Raw genomic sequence first — 17,169 nt, 5'->3', positions numbered from 1 at the left:
GTGTCGCCCCGACTACAATTGCATATCTCCCAAAACGAATGCAACTGAACTTTGTTTTGTTGGAGGGGTGGGAGAGGCGGGGGAGGGCATTTGCATGTGTACACTACACATGCAATTGCAAGCATCAGCACAGACTGCAATTGCATGTATTCCAACACGGGTGTAATTGGGCTTTGTTTTGCCGAGGGGAGACGGGAGAGGGGAGAGTTGCATGTGTACACTAGGCATGCAACTGCAAGTGTAACCCTCGACTGCAGTTGCATGTCTCCCAACACGAATGCAACTGAACTTGCTTTGTTAGAGGGGGTGCGAGAGGTGGGGGCCGTTGCATGCGTACACTACACATGCAATTGCAAGCATCGGCCCGGACTGCAATTGCATGTCTTCCAACACGCATGCAACTAGACTTTATTTGTCGAAGGACGACGAGAGAGGGAGACAGTTGCATGTGTATACTAGGCATGCAACTGCATGTGTCACCCCTGACCGCAACTGCATGTCTTCCAACATACCTGCAACTGGACTTTGTTTTTTCGGAGGGCGGTGGGAGAAGTGGGTCGGGGGTTGTATATGTACACTAGGCATTCAACTGCAAATGTCGTCCTCCGACTAGAACTAAACGTCTTGCAACATGCTTGCAATTGGACTTTGTTTTTGTCAGAGGGCGGTGGGAGACGGGGGATAGTTGCATATGTACAATAACTTCATTTCTTATGGAGACAGGGGTGGCAACAAAATAAGATTTATGAGCTTTTTTCCTCATGGAGACCTTCATTTATTTTTTCGGAAAAACGGAAATTTTTATTATTTTATTATTTATTTTGGCTATTCAAATCAAATGAAGATCAAGTTTCCTCTCATGCATATCAACTTAATAATTTCATTTGTTTGTTTCTATTTCTTTGTTATTTGAAAGATTGATTTTTGTCTTTTAAAGTATAAAATTTTATTTGAATGAAATGATAAAAAGGAAAAATAAAAAGAGAAGAAAGATGACACGAAGAGGAGGAATGGACGATGAGCGACATTGTACCCCCAAGCCAGTGCAATTGAGTGAGCAGCTTTTTTTAGGGGTAACTGATTTTTTTGTTGCGGTATTTAGAGTTAATTGATTGAGCAGCTGATCGATCTATATTATACAGCAGTCTTTGTGTGTATCGATCATATTATACAGGCCTTGGTTGAACGACATTCGTTTGTACGCTGTAGTTGAGGAGGAAGATGTTGACCGTGACCACGTGGGTGAAGCCCACCATGCCTTTTATGACCCAGAACATAAGCCCACAGGAGGAAAAATACAAGCCAGCGGCCCACAAGATAAAACAGGCCTAATTTAACATATATGACGTCACCTGATTGAGACTTCGTGAAGTATCAGTCAACTGATTTCTAGACAGACCCATAAGGGCATGTACAATGGTTCTATCTTAGCAATGCCACGCAGGATAAATGATGAGGTGGAGGAGAAGAATTGATAAAAAAAGGCTTGTCTTCTCTTATTTAAGAGAAGACAAGAGATGATCTCTTAGCACAATATGTCTCAGCACGTTTTTAGGAATCGCTAGTTATTGAAGATAAGACTAAAAAATGACTCATTGTAGACATGTTTTTTTGTCCTCTCTTAATTACATGCAAGACTTAAGATAAAACTATCTTATCAACCATTGTACATGCCCTAATTAATCTCCATGCAAATTAAGGCTGCGAAAATAATGGATATACTGTTGGCTAACGAACGTAACCGCATGCATGCAGGGCCACGAGATGACGGTGGTGGAGACGGACGGGCACTACGTGAAGCCGTTCGTGGTGAAGAACCTCAACGTCTACTCCGGCGAGACCTACTCCGTGCTCATCAAGGCCGACCAGGACCCCAACCGCAACTACTGGCTCGCCTCCAACGTGGTGAGCCGCAAGCCCGGCACGCCCACCGGCACCGCCGTGCTCAGCTACTACGGCGGCCGCAGCAGCCCGCGCGCGCCGCCGCCCACGGCGCCCCCCGCCGGCCCGGCGTGGAACGACAGCGCCTACCGCATCAACCAGAGCCTCGCCACGGTGGCGCACCCGGAGCACGCGCACCCGCCGCCGCCGCGCGCCGACCGGACCATCCTCCTCCTCAACTCGCAGAACAAGATCGACGGGCGGATCAAGTGGGCCATCAACAACGTCTCCTTCACGCTGCCGCACACGCCCTACCTGGTGGCCCTGAAGCACGGCCTGCTGGGCGCCTTCGACCAGCGCCCGCCGCCGGAGACGTACAACCACACCGGGTACGACGTGTACGGCGTGCAGGCCAACCCCAACGCCACCACCAGCGACGGGCTGTACCGGCTGGCGTTCGGGTCGGTGGTGGACGTGGTGCTGCAGAACGCCAACATGCTGGCGCCCAACAACAGCGAGACCCACCCGTGGCACCTCCACGGCCACGACTTCTGGACGCTCGGGTTCGGCGTGGGGCGGTTCGACCCGGCGGTGCACCCGGCCACCTACAACCTGAGGGACCCCGTGATGAAGAACACGGTGGCGGTGCACCCCTTTGGCTGGACGGCGCTGCGGTTCCGGGCCGACAACCCCGGCGTGTGGGCCTTCCACTGCCACATCGAGGCGCACTTCTTCATGGGCATGGGGGTCGCCTTCGAGGAGGGCATCGAGCGCGTCGGCGACCTCCCGGAGGAGATCAGGCGCTGCGTCAGCACCAAGGGCGGCGGCCACTAACCGATCACTTTCAAACGTGTCGAAGTTCAGCTACATTGGTTCCGTGCATTCATTCATTTGTTCCATCATATGAAAATCCTATTAGTAATGCATTCTTCTTCTTATTTTTTTTCTTTTATTCTGTGTGGGTGTGATGCATTCACTAGTATGAATGTACTATCAACCGCAAAAAAAAGTACTATCATATGTACATGCTGTATCAATGCACTTATATATGCTGTAGATTTTACGGTGAGCAAAATGCAAATAGTTTTTCTCTCCCGTCGGATTCCTCGAAACGTTGAGCATTTTCGAGCAGCTTCATCAGATTTCCGGCAGAAATGGCAGCGACATTACTGTCTTTTGGAATAGATTATGTTGTGTGTTATCGTTGTTGGACGGACTTAGAGTATAATTGGTTTGATGTCAAAAGTTAACACGCCAATATTTGGTAAATGCCAAATATTGACTAATGATTGGTTGGCTACAAGCTTTTCTTGTCAGTCTCACAAAAAATTGTCAAATTTTGGCAACTTTTGATGTTGCCAAATATTAGCAATGCCCAGAATTGACATCAAAAGAATTATGCTCTTAGCATCGAGCAGCTTTGAAGCTGGGTGCACAAGGGTTTTGATTTTTTTTTTAGAGAAAAGACATGCGTCCGATTTTATAAATAAACTCATACGGAGTGGCAGCAACAACCAACGGAGCTCACACAGACCAACCAAAGTCAACGAACCACTGAACACAGGGCAAACAGAACAAGAAGACATCAGTTCAATGGCACGCAGACCCGACAAAAGCAAAAGGGGCACACAGGCCACCACCTACGCACACAAAAGGCCCAACAGCTACGATGAAGCGCCAGCGGACGGAGAAGACATCAGGTTTGCAGACGCCTGCACTTTGTTGATGAGCCCCTCCATACTATCAGGGTCCGCCCATTTAATCAATAATTTCCAATGCTGCAGGAAAATACACATTTTAAACAGGACGTCGGCGGGTTTATTAGGAAAAACACCCTCAATGGTGAATTTGTTTCTAGTAGTCCAAAGCGCCCAGCAGAGGGCGCCCAATCCAATCCAAAATAGTCTCCTGGACCGACCATGTAAGTTGGTCGTCAACAAACGGACGTCGGAGAAGGAACTGGGGGCCCAGGAGGTGTTCAACCAAGAACGGACACACCCCCAAACCAGCTTGGCCAAGACACAGTGGAGAAAATATGATTAGTGTCTTCAAGGTTAGAGTACAGTGGTAGGCAGAGCCAGGACCGTTCCACTTCTGAATCTGATCAACGGAAGGAAGTCGGCCCCGAAAGGCCTGCCAGAGGAAAATTTTGATCTTCGGGGGATCCTAGCCGCCCAGATATGCTTAAACTTGGAGGAGAGGTTACCAGAAATAAGCCTAGCATACAAAGACTTGACTAAAAATTCCCAGACGCAGTGTGAGGCCAGGAGACAGAGTCCGCCTCTCCCGAGAGAACAAGGAACAAAGCAGCAAGACGATGCCAGTCCCCCAACTCTTCAGGAGAAAGGGATCTCCAAAAACCCAAGTCCCAGTTGTTGCGAGAGAGCTCAGAGATTGAGAACTTAGGATAAGGACAATACGAGGACAAAACCAAAAAGGAGGTCGCGAGGGGGGCGTCTCCAGACCACCAATCCAACCAAAAGCGAGTTGACACACCGTTATTGACCTCGAATTTAACATGTTGACGGAACACATCCCTGACCTTGACCAGATCTTTTTAAAACTGTGAGCCATGAGACGCCGAGGCGAACATAGGGCTACCAGCTGGGAAGTACCTAGCTTTGAGAATATTGAACCAGAGCATGCCGGGAGTGGCGGTCATAATCCTCCACCACCATTTAATGGTGAAGCAGCTATTCATCACCTAGGTGTTCAGAATCCCAAGCCCCCCAAGGCTTTTTCGTTTGCAAATGGTATCCCATTAAACAAATTGGTATTTACGTTTGTTATCCGCAGAGTTCCAGCAAAATGCCCATCTATGTTTGTCAAAAACCGCATGAGAACCTTTAGAAAGTTAAAAAAAACATAGTGAACATAGGAAGGCAGGAAAGGCAAGAATTGATAAGAGACACTTTGCCAGCAAAGGTGTTATATCTACCACGCCATGATAAGACTAGTTGCCCACCTTAGACACCAAAGGTTTGAATTCATTGGTACATAAATGACAAGGAGAGATAGGGAGCCCTAGGTATTTGAAGGGAAAAGCTCCCAGAGAGCAGTTAAGCAGGTGGGAAACCCGCAGTGCTTCGGCCTCGTCAACTCCCGTAACAATCACCTTGCTTTTACAAAAGTTGATTTTATCCCCGACAAGGCTTCGAAACATAGAAGGATAAACTTGAGATTAGCGATACATCAGTCATTCAACTCCACTAGAATGATCGTGTCATCCGCATACTAGAGGTGAGTGATGCCTTGGGGAAGGAGGTGGGAAATGACAGGGGAGATGTGTCCAGCCAAGGCCGTCCGGTCGAGCATACACGATAAAGCTATTGGGGAACGTAGTATTTCAAAATTTTCCCTACGATCACACAAGATCTATCTAGGAGAAGCATAGCAACGAGAGGGGAGAGTGTGTCCACGTACCATCGTAGACCGAAAGCGGAAGCGTTTAGTAACGCGGTTGATGTAGTCGAACGTCTTCACGATCCAACCGATCAAGTACCGAACGCACGGCACCTCCGCGATCTGCACACGTTCAGCTCGGTGACGTACCTCATACTCTTGATCCAGCTGAGGCCGAGGGTGAGTTCCGTTAGCACGACGGCGTGTTGACGGTGATGATGAAGTTACTGATGCAGGGCTTCGCCTAAGCACTACGACAATATGACCGAGGTGTAAAACTATGGAGGGGGGCACCGCGCACGGCTAAAGATCAACTTGTGTGTCTATGGGGTGCCCCTCCCCCATATATAAAGAAGGGGAGGAGGAGGCCGGCCGGCCACAAGGGGCGCGCCCAAGGGGGGGAATCCTACTCCAAGTAGGAATCGGTCCCCCCTTTCCTAGTCCAAGTAGGAGAAGAAGGAAGGAGAGGGAGAGGGAGAGGGAAAGAGGGGCCGCGCCCCCTTCCCTAGTCCTATTCGGACTCCCCTTGGGGAGGGGGGCACCTCCTCGCTACTGCCCTCTCTCCCCCCTAAGGCCCACTAAGGCCCATTGTAAGTGCATCTAGTGCCACCCCTAGTTGGTTTTGGAGTATTGACGACAAACCTAGTTGAGGGACTAATGTGTTTGTGAGAATTGCAGGATAACACAGGTAGAAGTCCCTCATTGATTCGGTTTTACTACCAGAGATGACCCCTAAAAATGTATGAAGACATTGAAGTCAAAAGTGGTATATGAAGATATTCACATTGAAGACTATGACAAAAGAAGACACGTTATGAAGCCTATGGAGCTCGAAGATTTAGATCTTTCGTAGTTCTTTTCCTTTGTGTTGAGTCATAGGAACCACCGTACTGTTAACTGGGGTCCAGGAGAACTAGTTAGAATGACTGAAGTGATGCCTAAACCAAAAACCTATGTCTTCGAGTGAAGACAATGAGAGCGAATCTTGTCCAGAGCCGGACAAGTCAGCTTTGCTTGTAGCCCAAGTAAAGTTGCCATGAGAGTTTGAAAACTGACCGTTGAGACACGTGTCAGTTCCTTAGTGACCCAGGGTCATTTCGGACAAATCAGGTCGGGTTGCCAAGTGGCTATAAATAGCCCACCCCCTACAACCATAAACGTTGGCTGCTCAGATTTCAGTGCACGACTTTTGTCGTTTGAGAGCAACCCACCTCGAAGCCTTTGAGAGAGAGAATTCCTTGCGAGGATAAAGCCCTAACCACCCAGAGCCAGAGAACATTGGGCATCACTTAAGTTTTCTTGTCTGTGTGATCTGAAGACTTATTACACTTGAGGACTGTGCATCCTCCAGACGGTTAGGCATCACGTTCAGAGCATCCAAGAGACATTGTGGATTGCCAGTGAACGAAGTCTGTGAAGGTTTGGGAGTCTACCTTGAAGACTTACCAGAGTGATTGGGCGAGGACTAAGTGACCTTAGCTCAAGGAGAATACGGTGAGGACTTGGTGTCCTGAGCTGCGTGTTCAGGACTGGGTGTCCGGGACTGTGTGTCCTAAGGTTTAAATACCTAGCCGCTCCAACCAGACGTACAGTTGTCACAGCAACTGGAACTGGTCCAACACATCATTGTCTTCAACGAGTCACTGGTTTCATCTTCACTTCCTCTTACTTATTGTTACTCATTGTGAAGCCATTGCATGCTTGCTATATCTTTTGTCTTCACAACGTAACTATATGATTTGTTTGGCTTCATAACTTCTTCCTACCTGATCCTTATTACACTACAGCTACTTGTCATTGTGCTTTCACTCTATTGAATACTTGACCATGGCTTGCCTAGTGTAATCTAACTTTCGCTGCATAGTGATAGGCATATCTCTACTATTTGTCTTCATAACTTCCACGTTTTGAAGACTTTCATAAAAATCGCCTATTCACCCCCCCTCTAGTCGATATAACACACTTTCAATTGGTATCAGAGCAAGGTGCTCCCTTGTTCTGTGTGATTCGGTTTAACCACCTAGAGTTTTAGCTATGTCGACTGCAGGGATAATCAAAGTCTCCGCTACGTGCCCCGTCTTCGATGGAACTGAATATCCCTATTAGAAGAATAAGATGCGTATGCATCTTGAAGCCATTGACGTTGACCTATGGTATGTCGTTGAGAACGGCGTTCCCAAGGCTGGAGAAGGTGTCACTGTTGCTGATGTCAAGAAATTCGTTCAACTGGACTCTACTGCCAAGAACATCATCTGTGGTCATCTGACCAAAGGACAGTATGGCCGTGTGAGTGCTTTAAAGACATCCAAGCTGGTCTGGGACTGACTCTCAAAGGTCAATGAAGGCATCTCAACCCAGAGAGATCAAAGAATCAGTGTCCTTCGCAATCTCTTCAACCGCTTCAAGCGAAATGACAATGAGAATGTCTAGCACACATTTGACAGACTCACTGACATCACAAATGAGCTTCATGCCCTCGGCGCCACTGAGATCACCAAACATGAAATCATCAAGACGCTGCTGAGATCACTTGATAGTTCATTTGACATCCTAGCCCTGATGATACAAGAACGTCCTGATTTCAAGACACTCGATCCGTTTGACATACTTGAGAGGCTCAACACACATGAGTTTCAGCTTTCTGAGAAAAGAGATATCTACGGTCCAAACTATGGGCGAACTCGTGCCTTGAAGGCAAAAGTTGTTTCCTCATCTGAAGAAGAATCTGACAGCAGTTCTAATGATCCTAAAGATATTGGAAGGGAACTTGCAATGCTAGTGAAGAAGTTCCAAAAATTCACCAAGAAGAAATGCTTCAGAAAATCTTCACGATCAAGCTCAAGGAATGATGAAGCTTATGCTCATGACTACAAGAAGAAAACATGTCACAAGTGCAAGAAAACTGGACACTTCATCTCTGAGTGTCCACAGTGGGACAATGGGAACAGAAGGAAGAATAAGAGCAAGGAATATGATTCTGACGACAAGAAGAAGAAGAAATACTCAAAGTCTTCTTCCAAGTCTTCCTCAAAGTCTTCATCACACAAGAAGAGCTCATCTGGCAAGGCACGTGCGTTTGTTGGCAAGGAAATGGATTCAGAGGAGGAGTCCGCTTCTGAGGAGGCAGAGGTGGAGTCTGAGGAGGAGTCTAATTCTGGCATTGCGAGTCTGGCTACAGCATACGTCGCCAAGTCCATCTTCAACACTGAAGACAATGACTTCATCACCGACACCGATGCAAATGACAAGAACGACTCCACTCCTACCTACTGCTTCATGGCACACGGTGCCAAGGTAAACACACGCACTACTCGCTATCAAACATCTAGTGACGATGACTCTGACTGTGATTCAAAACCCAGCTACAAAACACTTGCTAAAATTGCAACTGAACAACAGGAAGCTATGGAACATATTCAAAAATTGTTAGACAGAAGCGATGATCTGTTGGGTGCTGAAATGACTCGATCTGAATCCTTAATTGAAGACATAAAAAATCTTCACGTTAAGTATCAGGAACTTGAAGATCGTCTTGATACTCTCTCAACAACTCATGAAAAGCTTTCCTATGATTATCTTCAAAGGAAGCAAGAACTTGAGAAGTTGAGAGCGGCTCATGAAGATCTTCAAAATGAAAATGAGTCACTTCGCGCCGAACAGATCAGTTCCGCTCAGGAAGGATTTGAACCACCATGTCTTAAATGCATTGAGCGTGATAATGCTACTTCTGTTGCTGAATGTTCCACTGCTACTGCTGTTGCAATATCTTCAACTGTTGATGTGGTAACTAACCCCTCTGCTGAGGATACCACTGCTATTGCTGATGAGAATGCTAGATTGAAGACATTGCTTGAAACAGGGATGTACAAAAGTCTTAAAGGACATCAGACATTATGTGATGTCCTCAAGAAGCAGATTCTGAACCGAAACCCTAGGAAAGAGGGTGTTGGGTTCGTAAGGAAAATAAATGCAGATGGCTCTTACTGGAAACCTGAGCAGTACCCGAAAACCACATGGGTTGCTGCAAAGGAACCTTCAGCAGATCCATCCAATTTATCTGGCTTCACATGTGCTAACCCCATTATTATTGATGAATCCTTTGATGTAAACTATAAACTGTTTAAGAATCAGAATGGTGAAGTGTTTGCCAGGTACATTGGTACTAACTGCAGGAATGGACCGCCTATGAAGAAGATCTGGGTTCCGAAAAAGTGTCTGGAAGATCTTCCTGTGAATGTCTTCATGACACCTCACTTGAAGAAGACAAACCTCAGACCAAAGGCTTCATACGGTCCAAAGGCTTCATACAAACAGAGGACTCGCCTGAGTCACACTAAAGCAAATGTTTTGCAGGGAAAGCATACTCAGGCATATGAATATGAGAGCTGTTCATCGAACCATCATGTTCATATGACCAAAAATTATTCTGCTTATTCCTATGAGTATTATTGTCCACCTGCAAGACTATGTGCTAAGGCTTCAAAGCCAAAATTCTCAGATGCTGCACTTAGACTTATTGCTTCTAAGCCACCCTTGAAGATGTGGGTGGTTAAGAAAGCTTAACTCTCTTTTTGCAGGGAAAGGTCTCCGGCAGAAAAACAAAATCTTCTGATGCTATTGCTGGGGACCTTAAAAATCTTGTAGGGTGCAAGATAAAATGCCCGAATAGCATCATTATGTACTCCGTTCCTGAATCGCATGCTACTCTCCCTATTAGTCCTAATCTGGATCTAAGTTTTCATAACCCACTGGTTCGTCAAATGTTTTTGCTTCACAATTCTCTTCGTGAAGCCTATCCCCCTAACTACACTGTAGGGTACGACACCAGCGTCTTCAAAGTCTTCAGAATGGATTATTGACAGTGGATGTACAAATCACATGACTGGCAAGAGAAGCCTTCTTATGGACTCAACCTTACGTCCATCCGACAAGAGCCACATCACATTTGCTGACACTGGTAAAAGTAAGGTATTGGGTCTAGGTAGAGTTGCAATCTCAAAGGATCAACACATGGATAAAGTCATGCTTGTTGAATCCCTTGGCTTCAACTTAATGTCTGTCTCAATGCTTTGCGATTTGAACATGATCCTAATGTTTGGAAAATATCGTTGCCTAGTACTAATGGAATCTGACAAGTCTCTAGTGTTTGAAGGGTATCGGAAAGATGATCTGTATGTGGTAGATTTCTCGGCAGGGCCACAACTTGCAGTATGTCTTCTTGCAAAAGCTTCAGAATGCTGGCTTTGGCATCGGAGGCTTGGGCATGCTGGCATGAGGAACCTCCACACCCTTGCGAAGAAGAAGCATGTCATAGGCATCGAGGGCGTTAAGTTCAAGAAAGATCACTTATGAAGTGCCTGTGAAGCAGGGAAGATGACAAGGGCAAAACGTCCTTCGAAGACAATCATGACTACTACTCAACCCTTCGAACTGCTCCACATGGATCTTTTCGGTCCCACTCACTACTCAACTTTTACTACTACTGCTTGCCTCTATGGCTTCGTGATTGTTGATGATTACTCTAGATATACTTGGGTGCACATAATCCTTTACAAGACTGAAGTGCAGGATGTCTTCAGACGCTTCGCCAATCGAGCTATGAACAATTTTGGCGCCAAGATAAAGCACATCAGAAGTGACAATGGCACTGAATTCAAGAACACTGGCCTTGATACATATCTTGATACCTTGGGCATCACACATGAATTCTCAGCTCCGTACACGCCACAGCAGAATGGCATCGTCGAACGCAAGAACAGAACACTCATTGAGATGGCCAGAACGATGCTAGATGAATACAAGACTCCAAGAAAATTCTGGACTGAAGCCATTGATACTGCATGTCATACAATCAATCATGTTTATCTTCACAAGCTTCTGAACAAGACATCTTATGAACTCCTAACTAGCAAGAAGCCAAATGTCAGTTACTTCAGAGTATTTGGCTCAAGGTGCTGGATCAAGGACCCACACCACACCTCAAAGTTTGCACCAAAAGCACATGAGGGCTTTATGCTTGGATATGGAAAGGATTCGCACTCCTACAGAGTCTTCAACCTCTTTCATTACAAAGTTGTTGAAACAGTGGATGTGCGGTTCGATTAGACAAATGGTTCACAAAGAGAGCAACTGCCAAATGTGCTAGATGAAGTTCCAGCTAGTGAATCAATCAAGCTTATGGGAACTGGAGAGATTATACCTTCTGAAGCTCATCCTGAAGAAGAACTTATCATCTCGGCACCTGATCAACATGAAGACAATGCTCAGCCTGAAGACATTCCTCCCAACAACAACACAGATCAGCAAGAGCAAAGTCTTCGCCCTGTACATCCTCGTGTTGCCAATGAAGTGCAGATTGACAGAATAATTGACAACATCAACGCACCTGGTCCACTCACTCGTTCAAGGGCAACTCAGCTAGCAAATTTCTGTGGGCACTTCGCATTCGTCTCAATATCAGAACCCAAGAAAGTTGAAGAAGCCTTCATGGAACCTGAATGGATTCAAGCTATGCAAGAAGAGCTTCAACAATTTGAGCTGAATAATGTATGGGAACTGGTTAAGTGTCCTGATCCACGGAAGCACAACATAATAGGCACCAAATGGATATACCGCAACAAACAAGATGAGCATGGTCAAGTTGTCAGAAACAAAGCACGTCTTGTTGCTCAAGGATATACTGAAGTGGAGGGCATTGACTTCGATGAGACATTTGCTCCTGTGGCTAGGCTTGAAGCCATACGCATACTGCTGGCCTATGTAAATCATCATAACATACTTCTATATCAAATGGATGTGAAAAGTGCCTTTCTCAATGGCAAGATTGAAGAAGAAGTGTATGTTGCACAATCGCCTGGCTTTGAAAATCCAAAACATCCTGACATGGTATACAAGCTCAACAAGGCACTGTATGGCCTCAAACAAGCCCCTAGGGCCTGGTATGACACACCCAAATACTTCCTGAAGAGCAAAGGCTTCATACCTGGTTCCCTGGATCCCGCTCTTTTCACGAAGACATATGATGGTGAACTATTTGTGTGCCAAATATATGTGGATGACATTATCTTCGGCTGCACCAATCAGAAGTACAGTGAAGAGTTTGGATATATGATGCAAGAGCAATATCAGATGTCCATGATGGGGGAGCTGAAGTTCTTCCTTGGTCTTCAAATATGACAACAACGCAATGGCATCTTCATATCTCAAGAGATGTATCTCAAAGATTGCCTGAAGAAGTTCGGTATGCAAGACTGCAAAGGCTTCACAACACCAATGCCAGCCAAACATCATCTAGGTCCTGACGACAATGGTAAAGAGTTCGATCAAAAGGTATACCGCTCCATGATTGGTTCTTTGCTTTATTTATGTGCATCTAGGCCAGATATTATGCTTAGTGTTTGCATGTGTGCTCGATTTCAAGCGGCACCAAAGGAGTCGCATCACTTAGCTGTGAAGCGAATTCTTCGATATTTGGCTCACACCCCAACTCTAGGATTATGGTATCCAAAGGGCTCAGAGTTTGACTTGGTTGGATTTTCAGATGCTGATTATGCTGGTGACAAAGTTGATCGCAAGTCTACATCAGGCACATGTCACTTTCTGGGATGATCACTTGTATGTTGGTCTTTAAAGAAGCAGAACTGTGTATCTCTCTCCACTGCTGAATCTGAATACATTGCTGCTGGATCTTGCTGCGCTCAGCTTCTGTGGATGAAGCAAACACTCAAGGACTATGACATTCATCTGAAGCAAGTGCCACTTTACTGCGACAACGAAAGCGCCATCAAGATTGCCAACAACCCAGTTCAGCACTCGAAGACAAAGCACATTGAAATTCGTCATCACTTTCTCAGAGATCATGTTGTGAAGGAAGACATTGATATCATACACGTCAACACTGAAGAACAATTGGCAGATATCTTCACCAAGCCCTTGGATGAGAAGAGATTTTGCAAGTTACGGTGTGAGCTAAATATTCTGGAATCCTCAAATGTCCTGTGATCAGGCACACATCCTAACACTTATGCATATGATGACTTAGATGTGCAACGCACAAAGTAAAGTATATCTTCAATCAATGAAGACATACATTCTAAGTGTGAATACATTAATGTGGAATTTGACTTCGAAGCGCCACGATAATTGTGCGCCGTGTCTGGGTCTAATACTTCCTATACGGTGGGTAACGCCACCACCAAACGTTCTATTTTGAAGTGTTTCACTCATGGCGTTACCTTGCAATATCTTCACATTTGGTTTGGCTTCGAACTTAACATGTCTTCATGATTATCTTCACTACGTTGATTATATAGATATATACATACTAGTGCTCTGTCCTCTACAGCATTCACTTATAGCTATGTCTTCTTGGTTGAATCTTTTGAACTAAGTGAATGTGATCGGACCCTAATCTCTCTATGCTTTCTATCTCAAATTCTATCTCTCCAAGTCATATGCATTCTATTGAAACCGTCGAATGTCTTCACTGCGTCCTTGTCAGCAGAAGATATAGAGACAACCATAAAGTCCATTTTCAATGCTCATTCCTCCACATAAAATCTGGAGAAGCAGGAACGACCGCCCGACAATCAAGGCGTGCGTGGGACGTGGAACAAACCCCAAGCTTCCGCAAACAGGCCACGCGTTCCTCAGATGCGAATCGCTAGGGGCACCTGTGTAATAGCACAGTGCCGCCCCTGTGCCTATAAATTCACACTTACCGCGGTCATTATCTCCTTCTTCCACCCTCGCACGAACCCTAGCGCCACCGCTAGCTCTCGACGACACCGGCGACGAAGCGCTTCGCTGCCGCAACCTCTCCGACACCGTCCTCACGCCGACCGCGGACATCGTTCTCTCCGCCGTCGCCGTAGGTGTCTTCCGTCGTCAAGTTAGGGCACGGAGGACCGAACTGCTCGGCATCATCTCCCACTTCCGTCTAGCAGTTCCAAGTGTGGTAAATAAAACTTCTTTTTACAGCCTCTTTTGATCTCATGGTTCTGTCACTTTCTACCATAAAAAATTTATCTTCACACTAGTTAGATCTCTCAATCTGCATCTCATAACATGCCTAGTATATTCACTTGTGCTTCATGAAGTAGTTAGATTCCTCACTTATACTGATCTGTGGGTTCGTACAAATCTAGAACCAACTTCTTATCTATGAGTGAATGTCTTCGCACGATGAGGTCAATGTCTTCTAAACTGATTAATCTTCAAAACCTTCTGAGAATGCATATGACCTCTTCCCCTTCCCTCGCACCTTAATGCTGTCATAGGTACATGTCCGTGGGAGAATCCTTCGGTTCTCATAGTCTGTATTCATTTGCAGAATTCCTACAGCATCACATAAACTCTCCTGAAGCCAGTTCCTGTTGGTCCAGCAAAAGAAAGCCTTTGAAGCCTTTGACAGTTTTGAAGCCTTTCAAGTTAAAGTTTATGGCTTCAGAAGCAGCAGAAAGGAAGGGGGGCAGACAGAGACGTGAAGGAACTTCCAAAGATCTGCCTGAAGACCTGGCAGACATGTATAAAACAGACCCTGAAGAGAATTATGGGCAGCGCAAGACTCGAATCCAATGGATTCGACGCTATTGGGCTGAACAATGGTTCAAATACCGCTTCGTCACCCAAGAGTATGCTAAGAAAAGTGCCATCAAGAAACCGTGGGGGGACATCATTTACAAGAATCTCATACCCAGGACCAGAGATGAAGCCATTGCTCAAGGCTTCTACCCATGCATGGTCCGAGGACCACAGCCTGATGATGCACATCCGCCGTCACTACTCTGGTGTCGTGACGACAATCTGTTCAAGCGCAACTTCCAGTTTGCCCAACAATCAGCGAAGCAGAACAAGAAGAAATTTGGGTTAGACTTCAACCCTGGTCCCTCTGCACCAAGGGCTGATGGCACACGCGACGCCGAACCCAATATCATCGGTCCGTTTGCCAACCTTGAAGGCCTCATCACCCACATCCTAGTCCAAGGGACTGCCGTGAATGACCCTCCAGTTGACTCTGAGTCTGATGAAGCTCCTGCTGTACCGAAGCCAAAGCAATCAAAGAAGCCAAAAGCTTCAAAGCCGGCCCCTTCCTCAAAAATCTCAAGGGCGAAGCCATTGGCAACTGCACCTCCTGAAGACAGTGTGCAGTCTGAAGATGTATCCCGCGTCTCCAAGCCCCAGAAGGCCAAAGTGCCTCAGCCACACACCGGCAAAGAGCTCACAGCTGATGCCATCCTGCACAGCGAAGCCATAGATCTGTCAAGTGATGAAGATCTTGGAGATGACGCTCTAGAGGAGCTCATCAAAAGCAAAGAAGAAGCTGAAATCTTCAACAATTTGCCTCTCTTTGATGTCGCCATCATCCACAATTTCATCGACGAATGGTTTGCCTCACCAGACATCAGCTTCGAAGATCTGCAGCTGCCCGTTGGCCTAAGCGTCGCATTCCAAGTCGCTATTGCTTCAGAACTTGCTATTGCCCAGCGCATAGTTGAACTGAAGCAGAAAATTGATCATGAAAAGGCTCAATTCAAGAAGCATATGGCCAAGCTCAGCGTGCAAAAAGTGAAGAGCTTCAAGACCATGTTGCATGAATTTAAAGAAAACTTTCTGAAGAAGCGTGCAGAAGCTCAAGGTTCATGTGAGCGGATGAAGTCTCTGGCAGAAAGATGTGTGCAGGCCTACAATGAGGCCGAGAAGCGCAAGGCACTTGGGCGTCCTGGCATCTACCCCAAGATGGCCGCAAAGAAAAAGAAGAAGACTGTTCCAGCTAAACCAGAGGCACCAAGGCAAGAAGCAGTTCCAATTGTCTTCCCACCTGCAACGACTGGCTCGAAGCCAAAGAGCCGGTCAACAGCTTCAGAGCTCAAGAAGACAAGAACTGCTGAGGCTGAAGCCAGGAAGAGGAAGAGCTCTGAAGCCTCTCCTACTGCCCCCAGCAAGAAGAAGAGAAAGATCAAGAAATCTCGGGCTGCTCCCACAGAGCCCTTGATAGTTGAACCTATTTCTATGGTGCACCCGAACGCAGAACGTCAACTGACGGTTCATGAGCCTGCTTCCACAAAGGCTCCTGAAGCTGAAAACATACCAGCAGCCGACCCCATTGCTGCTGAAGACATTGGTCATCAGGACAATGTACAAGATGATGCAGCCCTTCCTCAGTATGAACAAAGCGAGCTCATCAGCATTGGTCGTCCTCTGACGCCAATTGCACAAGATGCGTCATGGGCGGATCGCCCTCAAGAGGAAGAAGACTTTGAGGCCCAGCCCACTCCAACCCCACAAGCGTCGTCTGCGTTCCGCAGGCTTCGCAAAGGTCCAAGGCCTCAAGTCTATGCTGAAGACATTCCGGCTGCATCATCCGAAGAAAATGAAGAAGTACCATAAGATCCCACTCCCCCGCTACACCAAGAAGCAGTTCTCCAGGAGAACGTGCTTGTGACTGACCCTCCAGCTAGTCAAGCGGAGGCTGAAAATGTTGAGGCTGCCACAACCAACACTGAAGCCAATGTGGAGCCCTCCCCACCAAAAGCTTCAGCAGACAGCGAAGCTACTGAACCAGACACTTCTGTTCCTGAGTCTGCTGCAGGTCCTCAATTTGATTACCATGTTGAGCACAGGCCTCATGTACAGAAGCCAGTCCCAAGGCTGCCAAGGTTCCCAGGTCCTGCATCAGCACCTGGCTCCTTTGACATCAATAGCTTCAAGGCAGACAATATGTTTTTCAACAGCTCCAAGAACCCCTATTCAAGGGAACGGATTTCATCAGATAGGTTCTGGAGCTATCCTTAACGCAGCTACTATTCATGCATCCTATACAACCAAGGTCGCATCTTCCCGCACAAGCACCTTGATGTTGAAGCCATTGCTGGTCTGCCCTGCTTA

At 46.5% G+C, this 17,169-nt stretch overlaps 1 protein-coding gene across 1 annotated transcript in view; it reads left to right on the top strand.

Moving 5' to 3' along the window:
• Positions 1-2,976, top strand: part of LOC123103597 (L-ascorbate oxidase) — a 7,571-nt gene extending 4,595 nt beyond the window's left edge. The window contains exon 2 of the mRNA XM_044525238.1: positions 1,756-2,976. Coding sequence (XP_044381173.1) covers positions 1,756-2,715 — 960 coding nt within the window. The 3' untranslated portion in view covers positions 2,716-2,976. The remainder of the gene's footprint in view (positions 1-1,755) is intronic.
• Positions 2,977-17,169: the final 14,193 nt, after the last annotated feature.

The sequence above is a fragment of the Triticum aestivum genome, chromosome 5A (genome assembly GCF_018294505.1).
Source record: "Triticum aestivum cultivar Chinese Spring chromosome 5A, IWGSC CS RefSeq v2.1, whole genome shotgun sequence".
In the NCBI taxonomy this organism is placed as follows: domain Eukaryota; kingdom Viridiplantae; phylum Streptophyta; class Magnoliopsida; order Poales; family Poaceae; genus Triticum; species Triticum aestivum.
Note: the sequence above shows the minus strand (reverse complement) of the source record. Positions and strands in the feature narration are given on the sequence as shown.